Source organism: Musca domestica, unplaced genomic scaffold (genome assembly GCF_030504385.1).
Source record: "Musca domestica strain aabys unplaced genomic scaffold, Musca_domestica.polishedcontigs.V.1.1 16, whole genome shotgun sequence".
Taxonomy (NCBI): domain Eukaryota; kingdom Metazoa; phylum Arthropoda; class Insecta; order Diptera; family Muscidae; genus Musca; species Musca domestica.
The window spans coordinates 12,492,966-12,514,724 of record NW_026712219.1 but is presented as its reverse complement, the minus strand read 5'-3'; the positions used below and the strand labels follow the sequence as shown (position 1 = coordinate 12,514,724).

General features: G+C 37.5%; 1 protein-coding gene across 7 annotated transcripts in view; it reads right to left on the bottom strand.

Moving 5' to 3' along the window:
* The window catches only part of LOC101889805 (guanine nucleotide exchange factor DBS), a 260,338-nt gene that overhangs the window by 152,606 nt on the left and 85,973 nt on the right, over nucleotides 1–21,759 (bottom strand). For all 7 annotated transcript variants that reach the window (XM_059120097.1, XM_059120100.1, XM_059120099.1 and 4 more), the window contains exons 5-10: nucleotides 21,509–21,739; nucleotides 21,292–21,441; nucleotides 21,119–21,231; nucleotides 16,706–16,826; nucleotides 16,333–16,641; nucleotides 16,058–16,267 (exon numbers count right to left, since the gene is read on the bottom strand). In XM_059120097.1, the coding sequence (XP_058976080.1) occupies nucleotides 16,058–16,267; nucleotides 16,333–16,641; nucleotides 16,706–16,826; nucleotides 21,119–21,231; nucleotides 21,292–21,441; nucleotides 21,509–21,739 (1,134 nt within the window). The remainder of the gene's footprint in view (nucleotides 1–16,057; nucleotides 16,268–16,332; nucleotides 16,642–16,705; nucleotides 16,827–21,118; nucleotides 21,232–21,291; nucleotides 21,442–21,508; nucleotides 21,740–21,759) is intronic.

The following is a 21,759-nucleotide window of genomic DNA, read 5'->3' as shown; positions in this document are numbered from 1 at the left end:
GAGAATCTATGCCCAGATGATACTGCTGAAGTTAGAATCTTGAAATTTTACACGAGGATCAGTCTTCAGGCGAATGCAAGTGGTAAGGCTGGGTTTTTAGAAATTCGAACTAAAGGGTACGAAATGTACTAAAATTGAATACTTTGTATTGAACACATAAATAAGATAGGAACTTGGATTGAGATTCAGTGATAGAGTGCAGGATAGATGAACCAAAATTTTTTTTTTTTTTTTTTGGAAATTGCAACTTTAAATTTACGAAAAGTTCTAAAATGTTACTAACTTCTTAAATGGTTCCATTTGGTATTATGTGAAGGGATAGATCTAAAAACTTGAAATTTGGTATGAGATCAAAGGTTGGAAGGTTGGGTTAATATATGAAGGTGTTTTTAGAAATGTACAGTACTGGTACTAAATTTGGAACAGTTTGGTTTAGAGTGAGCGGATGATGCTGGAATTTTTATACCCTCCACCTTGGAAGGAGGGTATATTAACTTTGTCATTCCGTTTGTAACATCCTTAAATATTCGTCTTAGACCCCATAAAGTATATATATTCATAATCAGCATAAAATTCTAAGTCGATTTAACGATGTCCGTCTGTCTGTCTGTTGAAATCACGATACAGCCCACATTATTTGACGTAGAGCGCCAACATTTAGCAGAGCAATTTGCATTGTGTCTAGGATGGTTGGTGTTGAAAATGAGATATATCGGTCCACGTTGTAGTATAGTCCCCATATAACGGTACCTCCCGATATTCGGTATTTTGATGATTTATGCCACATTTTTTCACGGATTTGTCTGAAAATTGGTATTTGTAGGTCATAACGGGTCCCTGAGCGTGTGGCAAAACATTGCATGTATAGGTCCACGTTGTCGTATAGCCCCCATATAACGGTACCTCCCGATATTCGGTAATTTGATGATTTTTGCCAGATTTTTTCACGGATTTGTCTGAAATTTGGTATTTGTTAGTCATAATGGGTCCTAGTTCCTGTGGCGAAACATTGTAATTATAGGTCCACGTTTTGGTATAGCACCCATATAACGGTACTTCCCGATATTCGGTAATTTGATGATTTTTGCCACATTTTTTCACGGATTTGTCTGAAAATTGTTATTTGTTGGTCATAAGGGGTTCCAGCTCCGGTGGCGAAACATTGCATGCATGGGTGCATGATTTGATATAGCCTCCATATAACGGTACCTCCCGATATTCGGTATTTTGATGGTTTTTGCTACATTTTTTCACTGAGTTGTCTAAAAATTGGTATTTGTGTTTCATAATGGGTCCTAGTTCGTGTGGCGAAACATTGTAATTATAGGTTCACGTTTTGGTGTAGCCCCCATATAACGGTACCTCCTGATATTCGGCATTTTAATGGTTTTTGCCACATTTCTTCTAATGTTTCTTTTACCCTACGGTGGAGGGTATTAAAAGTTTGGCCCGGCCGAACTTAATGTTTTTTTACTTGTTAAATATTGTATTGGGGTCCCTGTTGGTGGTAGGTTAGTGATAAAGCGGTGGTTTAAAAAAGTCTACTACAAGTGCACAAAAAGTACTAAATACTACTATACAGGATGAGATAAAAAAACTGCAGCAAAGTCAAACGCCATAATTTGTACTTTTTTTTAAATTTTATTAAATGAAAGCAAAAATTGTCGGTAATAGCATCAAATTTTAGACTAAGTTTAGATTTGTTCTAATTGGTCACCTTTGGCACAAATTGTGGCCTTCATACGGCCAGTGAAACCGTCACATGCTGCCCGAATGTTGCTATGCGGTATTTTGGTCCATTCCCGGCGAAGCGCTTTGCTTGAGGTGATCGACACTTTGGTATTTTTTAGTGCCAACCTTGCTTTTCCAAAATACTCCAGATACAGTAGTCCAACGGATGGATATCCGGAGACTTTGGTGGTCATTGTGCGCTGGAAATTAAGGGAGGAACCTCATTTTGTAACCATTCTTGGGTGGCGTGTGCTGAGTCCTGTTGGAATGTCCAAGGTCTGTTGCCAAAATGTTTGCGTGCCCAAGGCTTTAATACATCCTCCAGAATATTTTCTCGATAATATTCGGTATTTATTCTGATGCCACGGTCGATTAACACGAGCGGAGTGCGACCATCGGCTGTTATGGCGGCCCACACTATTACCATGGCCGGCGCTTGAGTTCTGGTGGCCAATCAAAGGTGCACATTTTCAGCTGACTTCTTTGGCAAGTAAACACGAACGATCATTTTGTTTGTTTACAAACTGCAGGACAACGAATGTTTTCTCATCGGAGAAACCCAAATTCGACAGTTCACCACTTTCGGCCAAGCGAAGCAACTCTTTAGCTCTTTTGAGTCTATTTTTTTCCGTTGCGACGTAAGTTCTTGCACTTTTTGGAATTTCAATGTCTTTACCCCGAGTTCATTTTTCAATATTTGCCGAATGGAATATTGCGATATGTTCAGCTCACAAGCCATTTTTCGGCCACTGCGAAGCGGGTTTCGAACATTTAAATTCTGGAGTGCTCTAACGATAGCCAATTGAGGTTTTCCAGCCAAATATAAAGAAATCACACTATCACGCTTGAATTCTCTCACGAATAACTTTTTTTTTCTGAAAAATTCTGACCAAAATGCTTTTGTACGCTTGTAAACAATATAATGAGCTGTCACTGGAATAATTTTAACAGCTGTCGGACGAGTGGCTTAAAAATGACAGCGGTCTGAAGTTGGTTGCAGTTTTTTCATCTCACCCTCTATTTGGTACAATTTGATATTTGGTGAACAGATAGTGCTTGAAATCAGAAATTTGATATTCCGGTCACTGTTCATGTGCAGTCGGGACATATGGAGGTGGTTTCGGAAATGTGTACATTAATAGTACGAAAAGTACTATATATTGAATTGGGTGAAGGGATAGAAATAGGGTTCTCAAATTTGGTATTTCGATTACTGATGGTATCTGTGTTTGAGATTTGGAAAGATTTGGAAATGCGCCCTATATCTGGTATTTACTAAAAGGAAGGGCTGGAATCCTGAAATTTGATATAGATGTCAAGGTTGGTTTCTGTGAAGAAGATGTGAAGGTGGTTTTGGCTATGTGTTCTCTATTATTTTTCGAAAAGCACTAAGTGATACAAAATAGGATATTGGGCGAAGAAATTGAGCTGGAATGCCGAAGTTTCATATTTAGGGGTGTCTTGAGATATGGTGGTGAAAAGTGTACTATAATTGTACGAAAAGTACTAAAATGTACTATAGCTGGTACAATTTGGTATTGGGTGAACAGATAGTGCATGCAATCTGAAATTTGGTATTAGGGTCGCTGTTCTTGTGTAGCCTGGACATTTAAGGGTGGTTTCGTAAACTTGTACTATAATTGTATGAAATGTACTAAATAGTACTAAATTTGGTGTTAAGCGAAGAGATGGAGCAGAAATCCTGACATTTGATATAAAAGAGACTGTTGGTATCTGAGATTGAGATATGGAGATTTTTTAAAAGGTGTACTATAATTCTAAGAAAAGTACAAAGTGGCACTAAATTGGGTATTGGATGAAGGGATAGGGCGGGAGTCCTCAAATTTGATATTGAGGTCTCTGTTGGTTTCTGAATTTAAGATATGGAAGTGGTTTTGGACATGTGTACTATAATTGTACGAAAATTACTAAATAGTACTAAATTTGGTATCGGGGAAAGGGATATATCTGGAATCCCAAAATTTAATATTGCGGTCTCTGTTGGTGGTTTAAGGAATAGAACCTGAAATCCTCAAAGTTTGATGTTAAGGTCTCTGTTGGTACCTGTATTTGAGATTTGGAGGTGGGTTAATCGCTCCTTAATTGTAGGTGGAACTACACTAAAATGAGGTCCTATGTTAAAAAATCTTGGTAAAGTGGTTTAAAATCTTCGGGAAACCCCCCACATACCTCTTTATCGTCAAATTGGCCGGAAATATTTTTTAATGTATTTTTTTATACCCTACACCACAATGTGGTCAGAGTATTATGTCTTTGTGCATTTGTTAGTAACAGGCAAAAGGAAATGAGATAGACCCATAGTTCCTTTTGATGATCTGCATAGAATCACATTCTGAGTCGATTTATGCATGTCAGTCCGTCTGTCCATTTAATTTTGTAAATAAAGTACAGGTCGCATTTATTGCCCGATCCAGATGAAAATTTGCACAGATCATTTTCTTGGCCCAAGGACGAACCCTATTGAAATTGGAGATAATCGGTCAAAACTTAGATATAACTCCCATATATATCTTCATCCGATTTGCCTTTTATTGTGTACCAAACGTGTAATATCAGCCCGAGTAGTATGGAATTTTGCATTTATATCCCAATTAGGCCTAAAAATAAGTATGCTAAATTTGATCGAAATCGGTTCAGATATAGCTATAGCTCCCATATATATTGTTCATCCGATTTGTTATTTGTGTCCTCCGCAGCCATAATATGCACTCTGCAACAACAATATTTGGTGAAATATATCAAATACAGCTCAGAAATATCTTTGCCAAATTTTATCGAGATCAGTTCAGAATTGGATATAGCTCCCATATATAACTTCGTCCGATTTACCTTTTATTGTGCACCAAACGTCCAATATTTGTCTAAATGGGATGGAATTTGGCACTTATGACCGAATTGAGTCTAGAAGCTAGTACGTCAAACTTGGTGAAGATCGGTTCAGATATAGTTATAGCTTCCATATATATTGTTTATCCGATTTGTTATATTTGTTACCCACAACCGTAATATGCACTCCGTAACAACGATATTCAAGGAAATATATCAAATACAGCTCAGAAATATCTTTGCCAAATTTTATGGAGATCGCTTCAGAGTTGGATATAGCTCCCATATATATTTTAAATTATTTGTGCACCAAATGGGCAACACATGTCCGAATTTAAAAGATACAAATGCTTCCTTTGAACTTTAAATTATAATTACAATCATAGATTGTATGACTGAATTCTCCCATAAAAACTTTTAATTGTTATGTGGAGCTCTACTAAATTAGCAAAGTGGTGTAGGGTATCATAAAGTCGGCCCCGCCCGACTTTAAGACTTTCTTTACTGTTTTTTTTTTCAATAATGAAATTATCATCATCACCTGTTCAACAAATAACAAATCTGAACGTATCTTCATCTCTTCAAAAGTTACAAAGTTTGGACCAGAAAACATCAACCCCGAATCACTGTGTGCCGTGGCCAACCAAAACTTGAAAAATGAACGAACACACCGCCGACATGTTGCAATGGGAAGAGGTTAGAGTTAGGCTATCTGGGGGCCAGTTTGTTATGTTCCATAAAAAGAGGTAACAACAATGACAATTGGTAGTCCAACAACTGAAGTTAGCCACAACATGAGATTGAAATCTGATGTTGGCTCTAAAAACATGAGCAGTGATTGAGACAATCAATGGCATTGGTGTGGTGTGTGTATGGTGAAAACCAAATTTTATTCCATTGTTGCATACAACATGTTTGATGCAACAAGATTTTGTGTGAACATTTTGTGTATTCCATCAGAGTTGTTCATCTTGGATGCTATTCAATCATGCCGATACTTAACATTGACTTTTGTCGCAACAAAATCATTGAAGCGAATTTCCAGGGAAAATGATTGAATCTCAAGATTCTGATTGGGTAAAAAAGGAGGTAAAAAATTGAATAAAAGGGAACAAGAACCCGATCTGCCACATTCCTGAAGAATATGTCTGACATATTCTCAGCTAACAAACCCCTCAACATTGGGTCCATAACAGAAAGCCGTCTTGGTGGTGTCGTCGGCTGCAATCGATTACCAAGAAATGAATGATACAAATCGATGATGAAGTCATGTGGAATAACAATATGATTGCCTTTAATATCTATCATCGCAATGGACATCAACAGACATCACATTATGTGGGAAATGAAGATCTAGCCAAATATGACGAACGAACAAGATGGCCTGGAACATCATTTCTAATCACGTATTATCGGTTATGTAACGGCGGCTATAGTTGTTCACTTTCCAGGAAATCTAAGAAGACGCAATGGAAACAAGATATGCCATTTAATTCGATTCGATTGAAAGAACGTTCAATGAACTTAATAACTGAAACAACTGCAGATTTTTGTCTGCTATAGAAAGACCTGTTTCCCAGTGCTATAGATAGATAAGACTATTGCTGGCTCTTTTGGAAACCATGTTATTTCCTGACTTACCCCCTGGTAAACATTACCATACTTCTCTACTAATAAAAAATATTATTTTTATAAAAACAAAAACAATTAAAAAAGTTTCCTAAAGCAACAAATCAATCGGTACGGATTTTAAAATTTGTTTTTGTTTAGAAAGGTATTTGTTTTCAGACATAGAAGTTCTCCAAGGTCTACATTTTGTGGATTATTAGTACTGGGGTCTATTAACACAGCAAATGCCGACCAGAGAATAAACTCTGCTTCCTATCCTGCTATTTTTTATCAGTGAAGTTTCGGCTCATACAGGGTGAGTTAAAAAAATGCAACAAAGTCAAACGCCATAATTTTTACATTTTTTTTTTTTTAATTTTTTTGAATGAAAGCAAAAAATGTCGGATATAGCATCAAATTTTAGAATAAGTTTAGATTTGTTCGAATCGATCATCTTTGGCACGAATTATGGCCTTCAAACGGCCAATGAAACCGTCACACGATTCCCAAATGTTGCTCTGCGGTATTTTGGCCCATTCCCGGCGAAGCGCTTACTTGAGGTGATCGGCACTTTGGTATTTTTTAGTGCCAATCTTGCTTTCCAAAATACTCCAGACACAATAGTCCAACGGATTGGTGGCCATTGTGCGCTGGAAATGAAGCGAGGATCCTCGTTTTGTAGCCATTCTTGGCTGGCGCGTGCTGAGTGCGATGGTGCTTAGTCCTGTTGGAATGACCAAGGTCTGCGGCCAAAATGTTTGCGTGCCCAAGGCTTTAATACACCCTCCAGAATATTTTCGCGATAATATTCGGCACTTATTCTGATGCCACGGTCTATTAATACGAGAGGAGAGCGACCATCGGCTGTTATGGCGGCCCACACCATCACCATGGCCGGTGCTTGAGTTCTGGTGACCAACCAAAGGTACACATTTTCAGCTGACCTTTTTGGCAAGTAAACACGATCATTTTGTTTGTTCACAAACTACTGGACAACAAATGTTTTCTCATCGGAGAAAACCGAACTCGGCAGTTTACCACTTTCGGCCAAGCGAAGCAACTCTTTATCTCCTTTGAGTCTATTTTCTTTCTGTTGCGGTATTTCAATGGCTTTACCCCGAGCTCATGTTTCAATATTTGCCGAATGGAATATTGCGATATGTTCAGCTCACGAGCCATTTTTCGGCCACTGCGACGGGGGTTTCGATCAAGTCGCTTCTTTACTTTTCGAACCATTTCTGCTGATGTTGCTGTTTTCTTTCGTCCACTATCTTGACCTCGGCCTACGCTACCAGTATCCCGGTAACGAGCGATGCTACGAGACACAAAAGATTTATTCACATTTAAATGCTGGTGTGCTCTAACGGTAGCCACTTGTGGTTTTCCAGCCAAATATAAAGAAATCACATTATCACGCTTGAATTCCACCACGAATAACTTTTTTTCTTGAAAATTCTCACCAGAATGCTTGTGTACGCTTGTAAACAATATAATGAGCTGTCACTGGAATAATTTTAACAGCTGTCGAACGAGTGGTTTAGAAATTACAGCAGTCTGAAGTTGGTTGCAGTTTTTTTCATTTCACGCTATAATGGTCTATGATTTCGAAGATAATAATCCTTATGGACAATTTTCTCACAGAAAATGGTTCTGGTGGAATTTCAACTCAGCGGACTTTTAGCGGACTTTTTTCTCACGTACGATGGTCCTAACGGACTATCGTCTTTAAAATCGTGAAGAAATATTGTCTCACATATAATGAGTCCAGAGGACTGTTGTCTCTGAAATAATGGTTCTGAAATATTCTTTTCCAACACTTTGTATATCTTCGCAGACCAATATATCACAGACAATGATCCTTATGGATTTTTCTGTCAGAAAAAAATGCTCTTTATAGACTATCACCAAATAAGGTAGGGTAATGGACCTGACAGTCAATTGTCTCGCAGTTAATGGTCCTGACTATATACTAACATATAACAATCATGAACCACTATTTTATGAGAGAGGTTATCTCACAGATAGTTATCATGATGAACATTTATTGCAAGGATAATTAGCCTGGCAAACTATTATCTCAGAGATAATAGGATGAATATCTCAGACATAACCATCCTTACGGTTTACTCTCACAGGAATATTTTTCCTGGCGGAATATTATATTAACATATTATTTTTTTAATGGCCGACAAATATAACACTATTATATCACAGATGATGGTTCTAGCGGGCAAAGCTATTGCTCCTGATGAGTTATTATTTCACAGATATTGGTCTTAATTGAATATTATCTCACAGTTTATGGTCCAGAAGGAATATGGTGGTCCTGACGAACATTTATGTTAAAGGTTTTGAAATTTTTGCACCTCCTATATCTGAGTTGGCTTAGTCTCAAAGCTAATTATCAAAGATAATGTTCCAAATAGACATTATTCCTTCAATCGGCTACCCTTCGAATTTTTATCATCTTGTCGACGAATTTTTTTATTTTTATTATTTATTATTTATGTTATTATTTTTTTTTTTTTCTAAAGAAGTGGTCATGAAGTCTATTTTTTTTTTTTTTTTTTTTTTTGGTTTTTGAATAGTGCTCCGAACAATGAGCTCAGAGATAATAGTTGCAACGGTGTCCCATCTTAGAGATAATCTTCTTGATTGGCTTATCTTTTTCGGGATAATTGGGCGAAAGGACCCTCATCCTAACTACAATAGCCCTGATTGAGACTTTTACGGAGAAAATGGTTTCGAAGGATTTCTGTTAGACACTTACTGAGTGTGAATGTTTTCTTTGTAGACACTTGTTAGAGAAACAAGTAGCTTTCCGCAATATTATCATAGATATATAATTGCTTTGAAAAACTCTAATTTAAATGGGTCTCATGAATATATTTTTCAAATATAAATGTTCTAAAGAACTATTTTCTCAGATATTATGCCGATCTCATAGAGAATGTATTTACTTGAGTCTTGCCTCTATAAGATTTTAACAGAAGCTGCCGATAAAGGGTGTCTCATATTACTGATACAAGATTTTTACGAAATGGCGCCCAACGTATAACTTCACCAGATAATAGAAATCTGCTGATAAAGGGTGTCCCATATTCCTGATGCAAGATTTTTACAAAGTGGCGCCCAACGTATTATTTAACCAGTTATACTTTAAGAAGGGTTATCTTTTGATGCCCAGGTAACCCTCATCTAATGAATTCCACTACTGAGCAGCAGCGCGCTAAAAACGAACACTTTTGAATACAGATTTAAATGCATTTCCGCTATTTCACACTTCATTCAACAATTGACTCAGTTTTTTTTTTTCAACGACAACAAAAACATTAAACACCGGCAAATCGCCTCATCATCATCATCATCGGCAACTAAAAGTAAAAAAAATGCATCAACATTTATACCAGCATCAGCATCAACTGCTGTGGACCACGATGCAACTACCGCCGTTTGATTGGTGGGGTTCGCTGCTCTGTGTATGATGTTATTGTTGCTACCGCGGCAACAATTATCATCATTTGCAAGATGTGTTTTTCTACGTTTTATTGGCGTTCCCACTGCTGCTGCTGCTGTTGTTTGGTTGATGCGATTACTGTTTCGCTTGCCGTTTCCAACCATCCACATTACAGTTGTGTTACAGTTTAACCCATATTTGTCACAATGGTCAATCAAATTGAACGGCATGGCGGTATGTCGCGACATGCAACCGCTTTTTTCTTCATTTTTTTATGATTTTATTATTGCCTACGTGCACTGAGGTGGGTAAAATCGGAGAAAAGATATCAAATCAAATGTGATTCCCAGCTTTTAAATAACTCCTGGAGAGAATATCCCCAGACAGAAACCAGGGGATTTGATGGGGTTTTGTGGCTCTTTGGCGAAACGACCGTCTTTCCTGCCTTACCCCCAGGTAATCATTGAAATTCTTCTCCAATAACAAAAATACGCAATTTTTATAAAAATTCTGGTTCCAGTTAAATATTTTGAAAACACTTGACACTTGTAACCCCCTCTAATAACCAATAATTTGTTTATTATCTCTTAACGTGCCACCATGTTGCACGAATGTCTTTTTCTCTATCATTTTTTCCGTTGCTAAGACAAAAACGAAGAAGGAGAAGAAGACGTAACAGAAGTCATGTTTTACAGTTTATTATCGCAGCAAAATTATTTGTGTTAAACTTCATTTAACCAGGCAGGCAGCCAACCAACCAACCCATCTTGTCATTCGAAATCAGACCCATTTTTGGACATTAAAAACGTAGCTGTAACACATCTCAATGTACCATAGATGTGCAGTAGATGTTGATGTAATATTGCCACATCAGTGCCGATGGCAGCGTGGACGGACAAAAAATGCGTGTGAGCTGGCGATCGATTTCTGGTTTACCACCTCCCCATCATAATCCTGTTCGAGTAATTCAAAGTTAATCCATATTTGCGTCATTTCGCAATCGCGTTTATTTTTGGTTTTAATTTCCAATTAATATATTTTGATAGTATCCGAAAAGAGATTTTTTTTGGTGGAAATTTATTTAGTGGCAATTCGGGAGCTATGCCGTTGAGGAAGCTGTGGTATTTTTCAGGGTCAATAAAAATCAATCGGGATTTGGTGTTTGATTTTTTTTTTTTTTTTGTTTTTGAAAGTCGTATTTGTGTGGTTTGAAGGCAAATAACAGATAAGAGTCGATTCAGTGTTTCATTCAATAGAGTGACCATGAAGGATATATTAGATATCCCAAGGACAATAATCTTCGAAATAGTCCACCAGCAACATTGTTTCTGATATAAAAGTCTTCCACTACAATTTTTGCTGAGATGAATTTCCGGCAGGAGGAAATAGGCTGCCAGGACCATTACGATCAAAACACCGAAAATAATAGCCCGTCAAGACCAAGATAAAAGCTCGGTAAGGCCATTATCCCCAAGATAATAATGCGTGAGCAGGATTATTTACAAAATAATAATCCTGAGGAATTTTATTATAATTTGCCATTATCTTTTAGATAATAGTCAGTTATGACTATTACCTCTGAGATAATAGACCGCCAGGACTATCATCGCTAAGATAATATTCTATCAATGACACAGATAATAGTCCGTCCGGACGGTTATCTGTCAAATAATAGTCCGTCAGGTCGGTTATCTGTCAAATAATAACCCGTCAGGACGGTAGTCGGTCTAATAATAATCAGACAGGATGCTTATCGGTTAAATAATAGTCCAACAGAACGGTTATATGCCAATTACTAGTCCGTCAGAACGGTTATATTTCAGATAAGAGTCCGTCAGAACGGTTATTTGTCAGATAATAGTCCGTCAGGAAGATTATCTGTCAAATAATAGTCCGTCAGAACGGTTATCTGTCAGATAATAGTCCTTCAGGACGGTTATCTTTCAGATAATAGTCCTTCAGGACGGTTATCTGTCAGATAATAGTCCTTCAGGATGGTTATCTGTCAGATAATAGTCCTTCAGGACGGTTATCCTTCAGATAATAGTTCGTCAGGACGATTATCTGTCAGATAAAAGCCCGCCAGAACGGTTATCTGTCAGATAACAGCCCGTCTGAACGGTTATCTGTCAGATAATAATCCGTCAGGGCGGTTATATGTCAGATAATAATCCGTCAGGGCGGTTATCTGTCAGATAATAATCCGTTAGGGCGGCTACCTGTCAGATAACAGCCAGTCAGGACGATTATCTGTCAGATAACAGCCCGTCAGAACGGTCATCTGTCAGATAATACCTCGTCAGAACGGCGGAAGAACCATTATCTCTCAGATAATAATCTGAAAGGACCATTATCTCTCAGATAATAGTCTTAAAGGACCATTATCTCTTAGATAATAGTCTGAAAGGACCATTATTTCTCAGATAATAGTCTGAAAGGACCATTATCTCTCAAATAATAGTCCTTAAGTGTCATTATTATCAGATAATTGTTCGTAAGAACTATTATCTTTCAGATTATAGTCCGTAAGGGCTATTATCTCTCAGATAAAAGTAAGTAAGGAACATTAACACGCAGATAATTAGCCAAAAGGACCATTTTCTCTCAAATAATAGTCCAAAAGGACCATTCTCTCTCAGATAATAGTCCGTAAGGACAATTATCTTACAGATAATAGTTTATTATGGCAATTATCTCTGAGATAATAGTCCGTAAGAACCATTATCTCTGAGACGAAAGGACCATTATCCCCAGATAATAGTCCGCCTGGACCATTACCTCCGAGACGTAAGGACCATTATATCTGAGATAAAAGTCTGTCGGAACCATTATCTCACAGATAACAGTTCGTCATGACAATTATCTCTGAGACAATAGTCCGCCATAACCATTATTTCTGAGATAATAGTCCGACAGACCATTATCTCTCAGATAGTGTGTAAGGACATTTATCTCCAAGATAATCATCAATAATTTGTCGGGACGATTATTTTCAAGATAACAGTTCATCAGGACAATTATCTTTAATATAATCTCCAAGATAGTCCATCTGGAAAATAATCTACCAAGTAATAGTCCACGAGGATTATTATCTTCAAGATAATAGTCCGTCAGTTCTTTTATCTCCAAGATAATCGTTTGTCTGGACCATTATCTTCAAAGTAATAATTTATCAAGGTTACTATCTCCAAGATAATAGGTCATTATCCCCAAGGTATAAATCCGCTGCAAGAAATAATTTTTGGGAGATAATAAGGTTATGGTCAGGGCAATTATATCTGAAATAAAAGTCCATGAGAACCTTTTTCCCAGAGATAATAGTCCGTCGTGGCCACTATCTCTGAGATAATTAGTTGTCTTGACCATTAGTCTAAGTTCAAGCTCGGTCACAGTCATTTCCTTTTTAATAGGGGTTCCAACCATTTAATTGACTTGATAAAATCTCTACATAAAGCCTATGCCCCTTATACCCAGACACCACAGGGAGTTGACAGCAAAAAATAGTCATATTCAGAGCAAAATACGTTGGGCGCCACACAAACTTTAAAAATAGCAAATATAATCCAGTCTACAAAAAAAAAATCATGGATGGCGCCCGAAGAATGATATCTGTTTATTGGCATTCACTTTTATTCCTTCACATTCTCCCATGTCCATTGACTGAATATTATTCTCGAACAAATCAAAAATGATAAAACTAAACACTCACTTGAAAATCAACACTGCTATGAGTAATATCCTTATTGACTGGTATTGGACATGACCAACGACGTCGTTCGGCATCTTGATTCAGATATGAAATGAACATTTTTTTTCGTTATCGCAACCACAATCGGAATACAACTCAGATAATTACTCAAACTTTTGTATGTATTTTTAAACGATTAAAACTGATATTTATCACAAATTAATCGATTAATCACTCAAGATCGGATTCGGATTTTCATGGCAGTGATCTCGATAGTACACTCACGAAAAGATTTCGGGCAAAGATTTACATTTTCCACGAAATTTGTTATAAATTATAGCAACAACAACACGCAACAATTCGAGCAGCGTTTTCAAAAGTTGATTCTAAACTAAATGAAATGACGAAGGCAAACCGAAAAAAATCTCCCCCACACATTAGGGTGTGAGTCAGTTACACAAAGCCACATCGACGACGACGGCAGCATCCAGGCGTAAACACAAAATAAAACAAAATAATAAAAATTAAAAACAGCCTGATCCCGACACCACAATCAGCAGTAGAGGCAGTATTCAAGGAAACAAAAACTTTTTTTTTTATTTCCACTTTTTGTTTTCTTTACAACATTCTCACATTCTCGGTGTAAGTAAGAAAACTAATAATTAAAACAAATGAAAAAGAACACAACAACAACAAAAATATCCAAGCCACAAATCACAAATAATTTGTTGTAATGTCAACACAACGAATCTCAATGTCTAGCCGTCCGCCGCTCTCACTCTCTCTCTCGCATCCTGATCTAAAATCTACTGGATGACTATCATCATCTGACGGAGCAATGTCTCAATTTTGTCGTTCGTAGGTCAACTAGCCGGTACATGGTGGAACACATCTGTTCCATGCTCAACGTATGTTTGTGTGTATGATTGTGCGCCAAGCTGAGCTGGGCTGATAGGGTGATATGAGTTTTAAATTGGCTGGCGACTAGCCGAGAGCTTATCATTTTAAATAAAACTGCGGGTGTAAATAAACTCGTTAACCCTTGTGCTGTAAAAGGGGGACAGCGGCAGTTTAAATAGACCGTTAAATCGGAGATAAGGTATTTTCAGATTGACTCTGTGGAGATCTATGAGTGAGAGTGTTATAAATCCTAAAAAGTGAGGCCGTCAGTACAATCACAGCTGAAATCGGTGGTTTTTATGACAATTATATCGGAGAGAAAAAACCATATAATATCCGATAGGGTACAGTATTATTAAATTAGGAATTATAGCCCGTAAAGAACCAGTCAGGACTACACCCTCGAGGAAGTCATGAGAAAAATCACCAAAAAATCAAACCTTCAAATCTATCAGCCGAAATAACTATTCCATCTGAGATACGAAGTCTTAAGAATTATAATCTGTAAGATAAAGAAAGTCTAAACAATATGCTCCGATATAGCTCTGATTGGAGCCTCATATGATAGTCAGGACTATTATATGTCAGACAAAGGTCTGTCAGGACTATTATCGGCCAGATAAAAGTCTGTCAAGACGGTTATCTGTCAAATAATAGTCCGCCAGGAGCATTATCTGTCAGAAAATAGTCCATTAGGACGATTTTCTGTCAGATAATAGTCCGTCAGGACGGTTACCCGTCAGATAACAGTCCATCAGGACGGTTACCCGTCAAATAATAGTCCGTCAGGACGGTGATCCGTCAGATAATAGTCCGTCAGGACTGTTATCTTTCGGATAATAGTCCGACAGGAGGATTATCTGTCAGGTAATAGTCCGTCAGGAGCATTATCTGTCAGATAATAACCCATTAGGACGGTTATATGTCAGATAATAGTCCGACAGGAGCATTATTTGTCAGATAATAGTCCGTCTGGAGCATTATCTGTCAGATAATAGTCCATTAGGACGGTTATCTGTCAAATAATACTCCATCAGGACGGTTATCTGTCAGATAATAGTCCGTCAGTAGCATTAATGTCAGATAATAGTCTGTCAGTAGCATTATCTGTCAGATAAAAGTCCGTCAGGACGGTTATCTGTCAGATAAAAGTCCGTCAGGACGGTTATCCGTCAGGACGATTATCTGTCAGATAATAGTCCATCAGAGTATTATCTGTCAGATAATAATCCGTCAGGAGGATTATCGGTCAGATAATAGTCCGTCCTTTCCAGGCCCGGTTACCTATCAGATAACAGTTTGTCAGGGCTGTTATCTGTCGGATAATAGTCCGTCAGAACGGTTATCTGTTAGTTAATAGCCTGCACGCTAGATAGTAGTCAGTCGAGAGCGCCATCTGTCAGATAATTGTCCATCCGTCAAGAGCAATATCTCTCTGGGATAAGAGTAAGTCGAAATCTTTAGTTCTGTCCCTTTACCCTGAGATTTGAGTACGCCAGGATGTATATTTTAAGGAAAAAACTCTCCAGGAACTCTACCTCAGAAGAAGGGATGTGGAACCATTAGGAAAACTATCCTGAAAAGTAGTCAATCAGATCCATTATTTTTAAGGATCATCTCGGTGATGACGGCTAACTAGGGTCATTATCTCTTTCAGAGATTTCAACTCAGGTTTGAGTCCGGCAGAGCCATAATCTCGAAGCTAGCAATGCGGCAGCAACATTTTATTGGATATAGGACCAGTTGTAAGGACCACTTATTCATTTCCATTTTTAGCCATCCAACATTTTAACATCAGAATACAGTCTACAATAGTTCCATCTTACCTGTGATACTAAAGCTTTGGTTTCTGGGGTGGTGCTCTCTAAAAAGATCTTCTTAAATTCACTAGGACTAGACAATTTGAACTCCGATGCCGAGGCAATGAATGCCTGTATCTCGTGGAGACTCTGTTCGGCCAATTCGGGTGATGTGGAGCATTTCTCAATGCGCTGGTTGGTGAGCAGTTCAACGCCATTTGCACACCATTCATTAGCCTGCAATGCAAACAACAACAAAAATTATTCGTACTTCTTTTATGTGAGAAAAGTGTATTTCCCACCTTTTCAACTCTCTCCATTAGTTCACGATTTTTATTCAAAATCTCCAAGCGTTTCTGCAGCCTTTCCGTGATAATATCACAAACCCGCTGCAGTTCATCACACTTGGGCTGGACAATTTCCCAGGGATAAACGCCACGTGAGCCGATAAGTTGTTGGCCAGCAGCAATGACTTTAGAGGCTTTTTCGATGTCAACGGCGCACTGACTTTGGAATTCTTTAGTTTCGTTGATAAGGCCGTCGACGCGCTCCACACTCTCCCCAATTTCGGTCATTTCCGATATCTTGGTCTGGTGGGTGTCAAAACAAATCTGCAGCAAAAAATAATAATTTTTAGTTTCAAAAATGTATGTATTTAAATTTTCTACACCTCACCTGTAATTCCCGAAAACTTTGTTCAAACTTCCTTAGCTCCAAACATTGTTGCAGGCGATTGCTGTGCGTACGCCAGAATTCATCGAAACGCCGCTCCGTCTCCTCCAACTGCACGAGCAGTCTGCGGTAATCGCGACAGTCATCGTAGTATTGAGGTTTTTTAAATTTGTATTGTTGGTGATAAATAATTTGATGTCGTTTGATTAGTTGTTGTTGCTGATGTGGTTGAGAATATGTTGTCTGCCCTGCACTGGATCTGCATTATTACTCATGTTTTGTTTGATTTTGATGAAACATGCGAAATAAATCGCACGATTTTTTTCAAATATGAAAAATTGAGCATTTCAGTTGTGTGTGTTTGAGAGAAAATGGATGAAAGTTTTCGCATGTTTGATTTATGGATCGATCGTTCGGTTCAGTTCGTTTGTTCGTTCATTATCGTTATGGTTTACACAAAACAAACACGCACAAGTATTGTAAAAATTTATGTGAGAGAGAACATTGCGCCATTCAGAGAGAGAGAGAGACAGTTAAGAAAGAGAAAAAAAACAAGAGAGACACACAAAAATCGTTTTGATGATCAATGAGAGATGTAAACATTGTCATTTTTATGTACATTTTGTTATTAGAGTTTGTCAAGAGAGAGATAGATAGAATGAGTGAGTGTGACAAAGAGAGAAAGGTATGAAGAGTTAATGAGAAGTGGTTTCGAGTTGAATATGGTGTGCGATGTGAAAAGGTGTTCGGTTTAGTGAGTAAAAACAAAATTTCTTGAAGATCTAGAATTTTCCCCGAAATTAGGTCAGGACGATAATTCTTAAAATAGAAACCGTTGTCTCAGACAAACAGGATTGTGGTCAAGGACAATTATCTGTCGGGTAATGGTCCGACATGATGATTATCTCTTAGATAAGAGATGAACAGGGTCATGATGTCTCAGATACAAACACTAAAGGGGCATTATCACTCAGGTAGAACTCCAAAAGGATCTATCCTTGGGGTTAAAGACCTTTGGAACAATTATCTGTCTGGAAATGGTCTAGCAGAACTCTATCATAGAGATAATAGTCCGCCAGGACAAAATTCTGCCAGATAATACTCACTTCAGAACCATTAACTGTCAGATAAAAGTCCGTTAGAATAGTTATCTATCAGATAATAGTCAGTCAGGATCGTTATCTGTCAGATAAAAGGCCGTCAGGACCGTTATCTGTCAGATAAAAGGCCGTCAGGACCGTTATCTGTCAGATAAAAGTCCGTTAGGATAGTTATCTATCAGATAAAAGGCCGTCAGGACCGTTATCTGTCAGTTAAAAGGCCGTCAGGACCGTTATCTGTCAGATAAAAGGCCGACAGGACCGTTATCTGTCAGATAAAAGGCCGACAGGACCGTTATCTGTCAGATAAAAGGCCGACAGGACCGTTATCTGTCAGATAAAAGGCCGTCAAGACTGTTATAAAATGCCTTCAGGACTGTTAGGAAAGGGCCGTCAGGACTGTACCGATATTAATCGGCCAATACCTTTACTTCTAAGACTATATATGTCTCTTGGATAATAGTCTGTCAAACCATTATGTTGGAGGTAAGTGTTTGTCAGAACTATTTTAACGTTATCTCCACTTCAGGTATTTTCTTCGAGAGACGATTGCGTCGGAACCATTGCCTATCATATGTGACCGTTGGGACCATTACGTCTAAGGAAAATGGTGGTTGTTTTTTTTTTATCGGAATAAAGTTATTGCCTAGCCCGGGATTGCATTCACAAATTAAAATTGAAATTTGCACTCAAGGCAAGAGATTTTATAGGCATCATCTTTTCGAATAGCTCCTAAGGAATATAAATTAAAACATATTTTCGCGAAGCTATAGAGAAGATTTTCATGAATATTTTTAGAGGAAGCAGAAAAAGCAAAGATGACGAATCTCAATCCTCTCTGAAGAAATCAAAACTCAATTAGTTTTCATGTAATTTTTTTATATTATATTGCTACAGTAATGTTGTAATACAGATAAATGAGTATACTTTTAGGCGCTTGACAAAAATAATGACGAATTGTGTTAAATATATTTGTGTGCATGGATGGTGGATTGTTGTTAAAAGAGAGTGGTAATCACTGCAAGTGTGGTGTGTTTGGGTGGTAGGTGTATGGCAAATGGTGGAATACAAGAAAAGGTGTGTGTCGTTGGTGTTCGTGGTGTAATCAAAGCATTTGTGTAGAGTTTTGTGTGTGTAGACAATTTAACGATTATCTCCAGAATTGTTTTTGAACTTCAATATGGTGAACAAACATGCAAACACTGACACGAACTACTTCTCTGAACTCTACCAATACAAAAACTGAGAAGAATTAATTTATGAAAATTAATTTGAAATTAATTCGATTAACTACAAAAGAAATGTAATAGAATGCCAACTGTTTGAAAAGACGTGTGGGAAACTTAAATAAATGGAACGAGAAAGTAAAAAAGATTAAAATCCAATTGATGGAGAGCTAATCATGTAGAGGGCGGTAGAATCCTTGGCGGTAGAATCTTCAAATGTACTGTATTGGGAGATGTGTAAATTTTTTAGGGAAGATCGTTTAAACTGCCTTGGGTGAAATAAAAAAGTCTGCAATGTATATTCCTACAGTTTAGATACCATCAGGATAATTTTATTGGAAATAGATTACGTCAGGACCATTGTATCTCAAAAAAGGTGGCTCCAGGAACATTAACCTTCAGACTAATCTAGGTATGGCCACTATCAAGGGTATAAAAGCTTTTAAAGCCATTGACAGAGAGACAAGAAGCTTTTATCTAAGAGGGGTGTACCCTTGAAGCCTTTTATCTCCCATCTGAAATTTAGTCAGGACCAGCTAGGAGCCCGTCAGGTCAAGCACGAGTTGGTCAGGTTCAATATCTGTCGGATGGGAGTAATTAACTGACATCGAAATCGAAATTAGGAGTCAGTTTCGACAGCAACATCAGCAGAAATGGTCCGAAAAGTAAAGAAGCGACTTGATCGAAACCTCCGTCGCAGTGGCCAATAATGGCTCGTGAGCTGAACATATCGCAATATTCCATTCGGCAAATATTGAAAAATGAGCTCGGGTTAAAGCCATTGAAATTCCAAAAAGTGCAAGAACTTACACCGCCGCAGAAAGAAAATAAACTCTTAAGTGGTGAACTGCCGAATTTGATGAGAAAATATTCGTTGTCCAGTAGTTTGTAAACAAACAAAATCATCGTGTTTACTTGACAAAGAGGTCAGCTGAAAATGTGCACCCTCGGTTGACCACCAGAACTCTAGCGCCGGCCATGCTGATGGTGTCGGCCGCCATAACAGCCGATGGCCGATCATAATAAATGTCGAATATTATCTTGTCAGCATGCGCAACCCAAAAATGGTTACAAAATGAGGTTCCTCGCTTCATTTCCAGCGCACAATGGTCACCAAAATTTCCGGATACCAATCCGTTGGACTTTGTGTTTGGAGTATTTTGGAAGGCAAGGTTGGCACTAAAAAATACCAAAGTGTCGATCACCTCAAGCAAGCGCTTCACCGGGAATGGGCCAAAATACCGCAGAGCAACATTCAGGCAGCGTTTGACGGTTTAATTAGCCGTTTGAAGACCATAATTCGTGCCAAAGATGACAAATTCGAACAAATCTAAACTTATTTTAAAATTTGATGCTATTTCCGACATTTTTTTCTTTCATTCAATAAAGTTTTAAAAAAATGTAAAAATTATGGCGTTTGAGTGTGTTGCAGCTTTTTTTTAATCTCACCCGTAGATTCGAGGCGTTTCAAATAGGACCCATAAATTGGACGTTGGCATTCTGAATCAAATCTATCCCAATTTTCAAAACAAGAATACAAAAATTGGAATGAAAACATGCCAAACAAATGTCTATGGTGGCTTGAAATGAAAGTGGAAATGATACAAACGAAATGACTGGAAATAATTTTTAAGTTAAAACCGAGAAGATCTCTAAACCGAATTTTGAATTAAAATCAAAATAAAATAATTTCGCGTTTAGAATTTAGTTAAAGATTACAAAACATATTTTTTTATTTCATTTAGATTTTTTTCTTTACAAAACCAGTGCAGAGCTAGAACTGAATGTAATAAACATTTAAACAGATTAAAGAAAATTTAAAGGAGGTTAGAAAAGTACAGAAAAAATAGAGTTAAGGAACTAAAACCATTTTGACTTATTTTATAAGGATACAAAGGCAAAAGAGGGGGATTAGTAAAAGATTTTACGGTTTTAGTTAGGGATTATTGTTTTATATTTCAAGGGTTAGGATTTTAAGAAGAAATTTAGTGGGAAAAGTTCATTGTTTAAATATTTATATATGTATGTATATTTTAACAAAGCTTTAAAGAACGAATTTCAAAAAAGCTTGAATGGTCGCCTACACTTACCGTTCTATGGAGCTAACATTGCCTGTACGTTCCGAAAATTCCTTGATTTCTTCATTGGATTTAATGTTATTGAGCAAAGTTTCACCATGTTTGGCGGCAGCTAGGATTTCATCCTTAAAATGGCAACAAAAAAATTAATAAAAAATATACAAATTTAATTTAAAATGATTTACCTTTAATCTTTGATAATCCGCTCCCTGATCATCCAATAGCTTTTGCGTTGCCTCAACAGAATTGGGAAATTCTGTATCGTGTATGGCCTGTATGAAAATATCCAGCTCGGCCGAGACTTGATGGGTTAGACTGGAGAATTTTTCAAGGGACTAAATGTGAAAAATCAAAAAATCAATATATTATAAATATATACATATTATCTCTTTTCCCACTCACTATCCTCTGTTGTATCCACTCATGATGGGAATATATTAGAGATCCACCCATATCCGCCGTCAATTGACTCTGTTCAATATATTCGTGCAGATCACTCAGCGCCGAACATATTACCAAACGAAAACGATATTCATCTTTGGAAAATTTTGTACTGACTTCAGAGATGGCCTTTTGAAAGAGACCCGATGGCCTCAACACATAGACAACGTGTATAATGCCGGGGAAGTAGATCTAGGTGAAAGAAAGTTGGA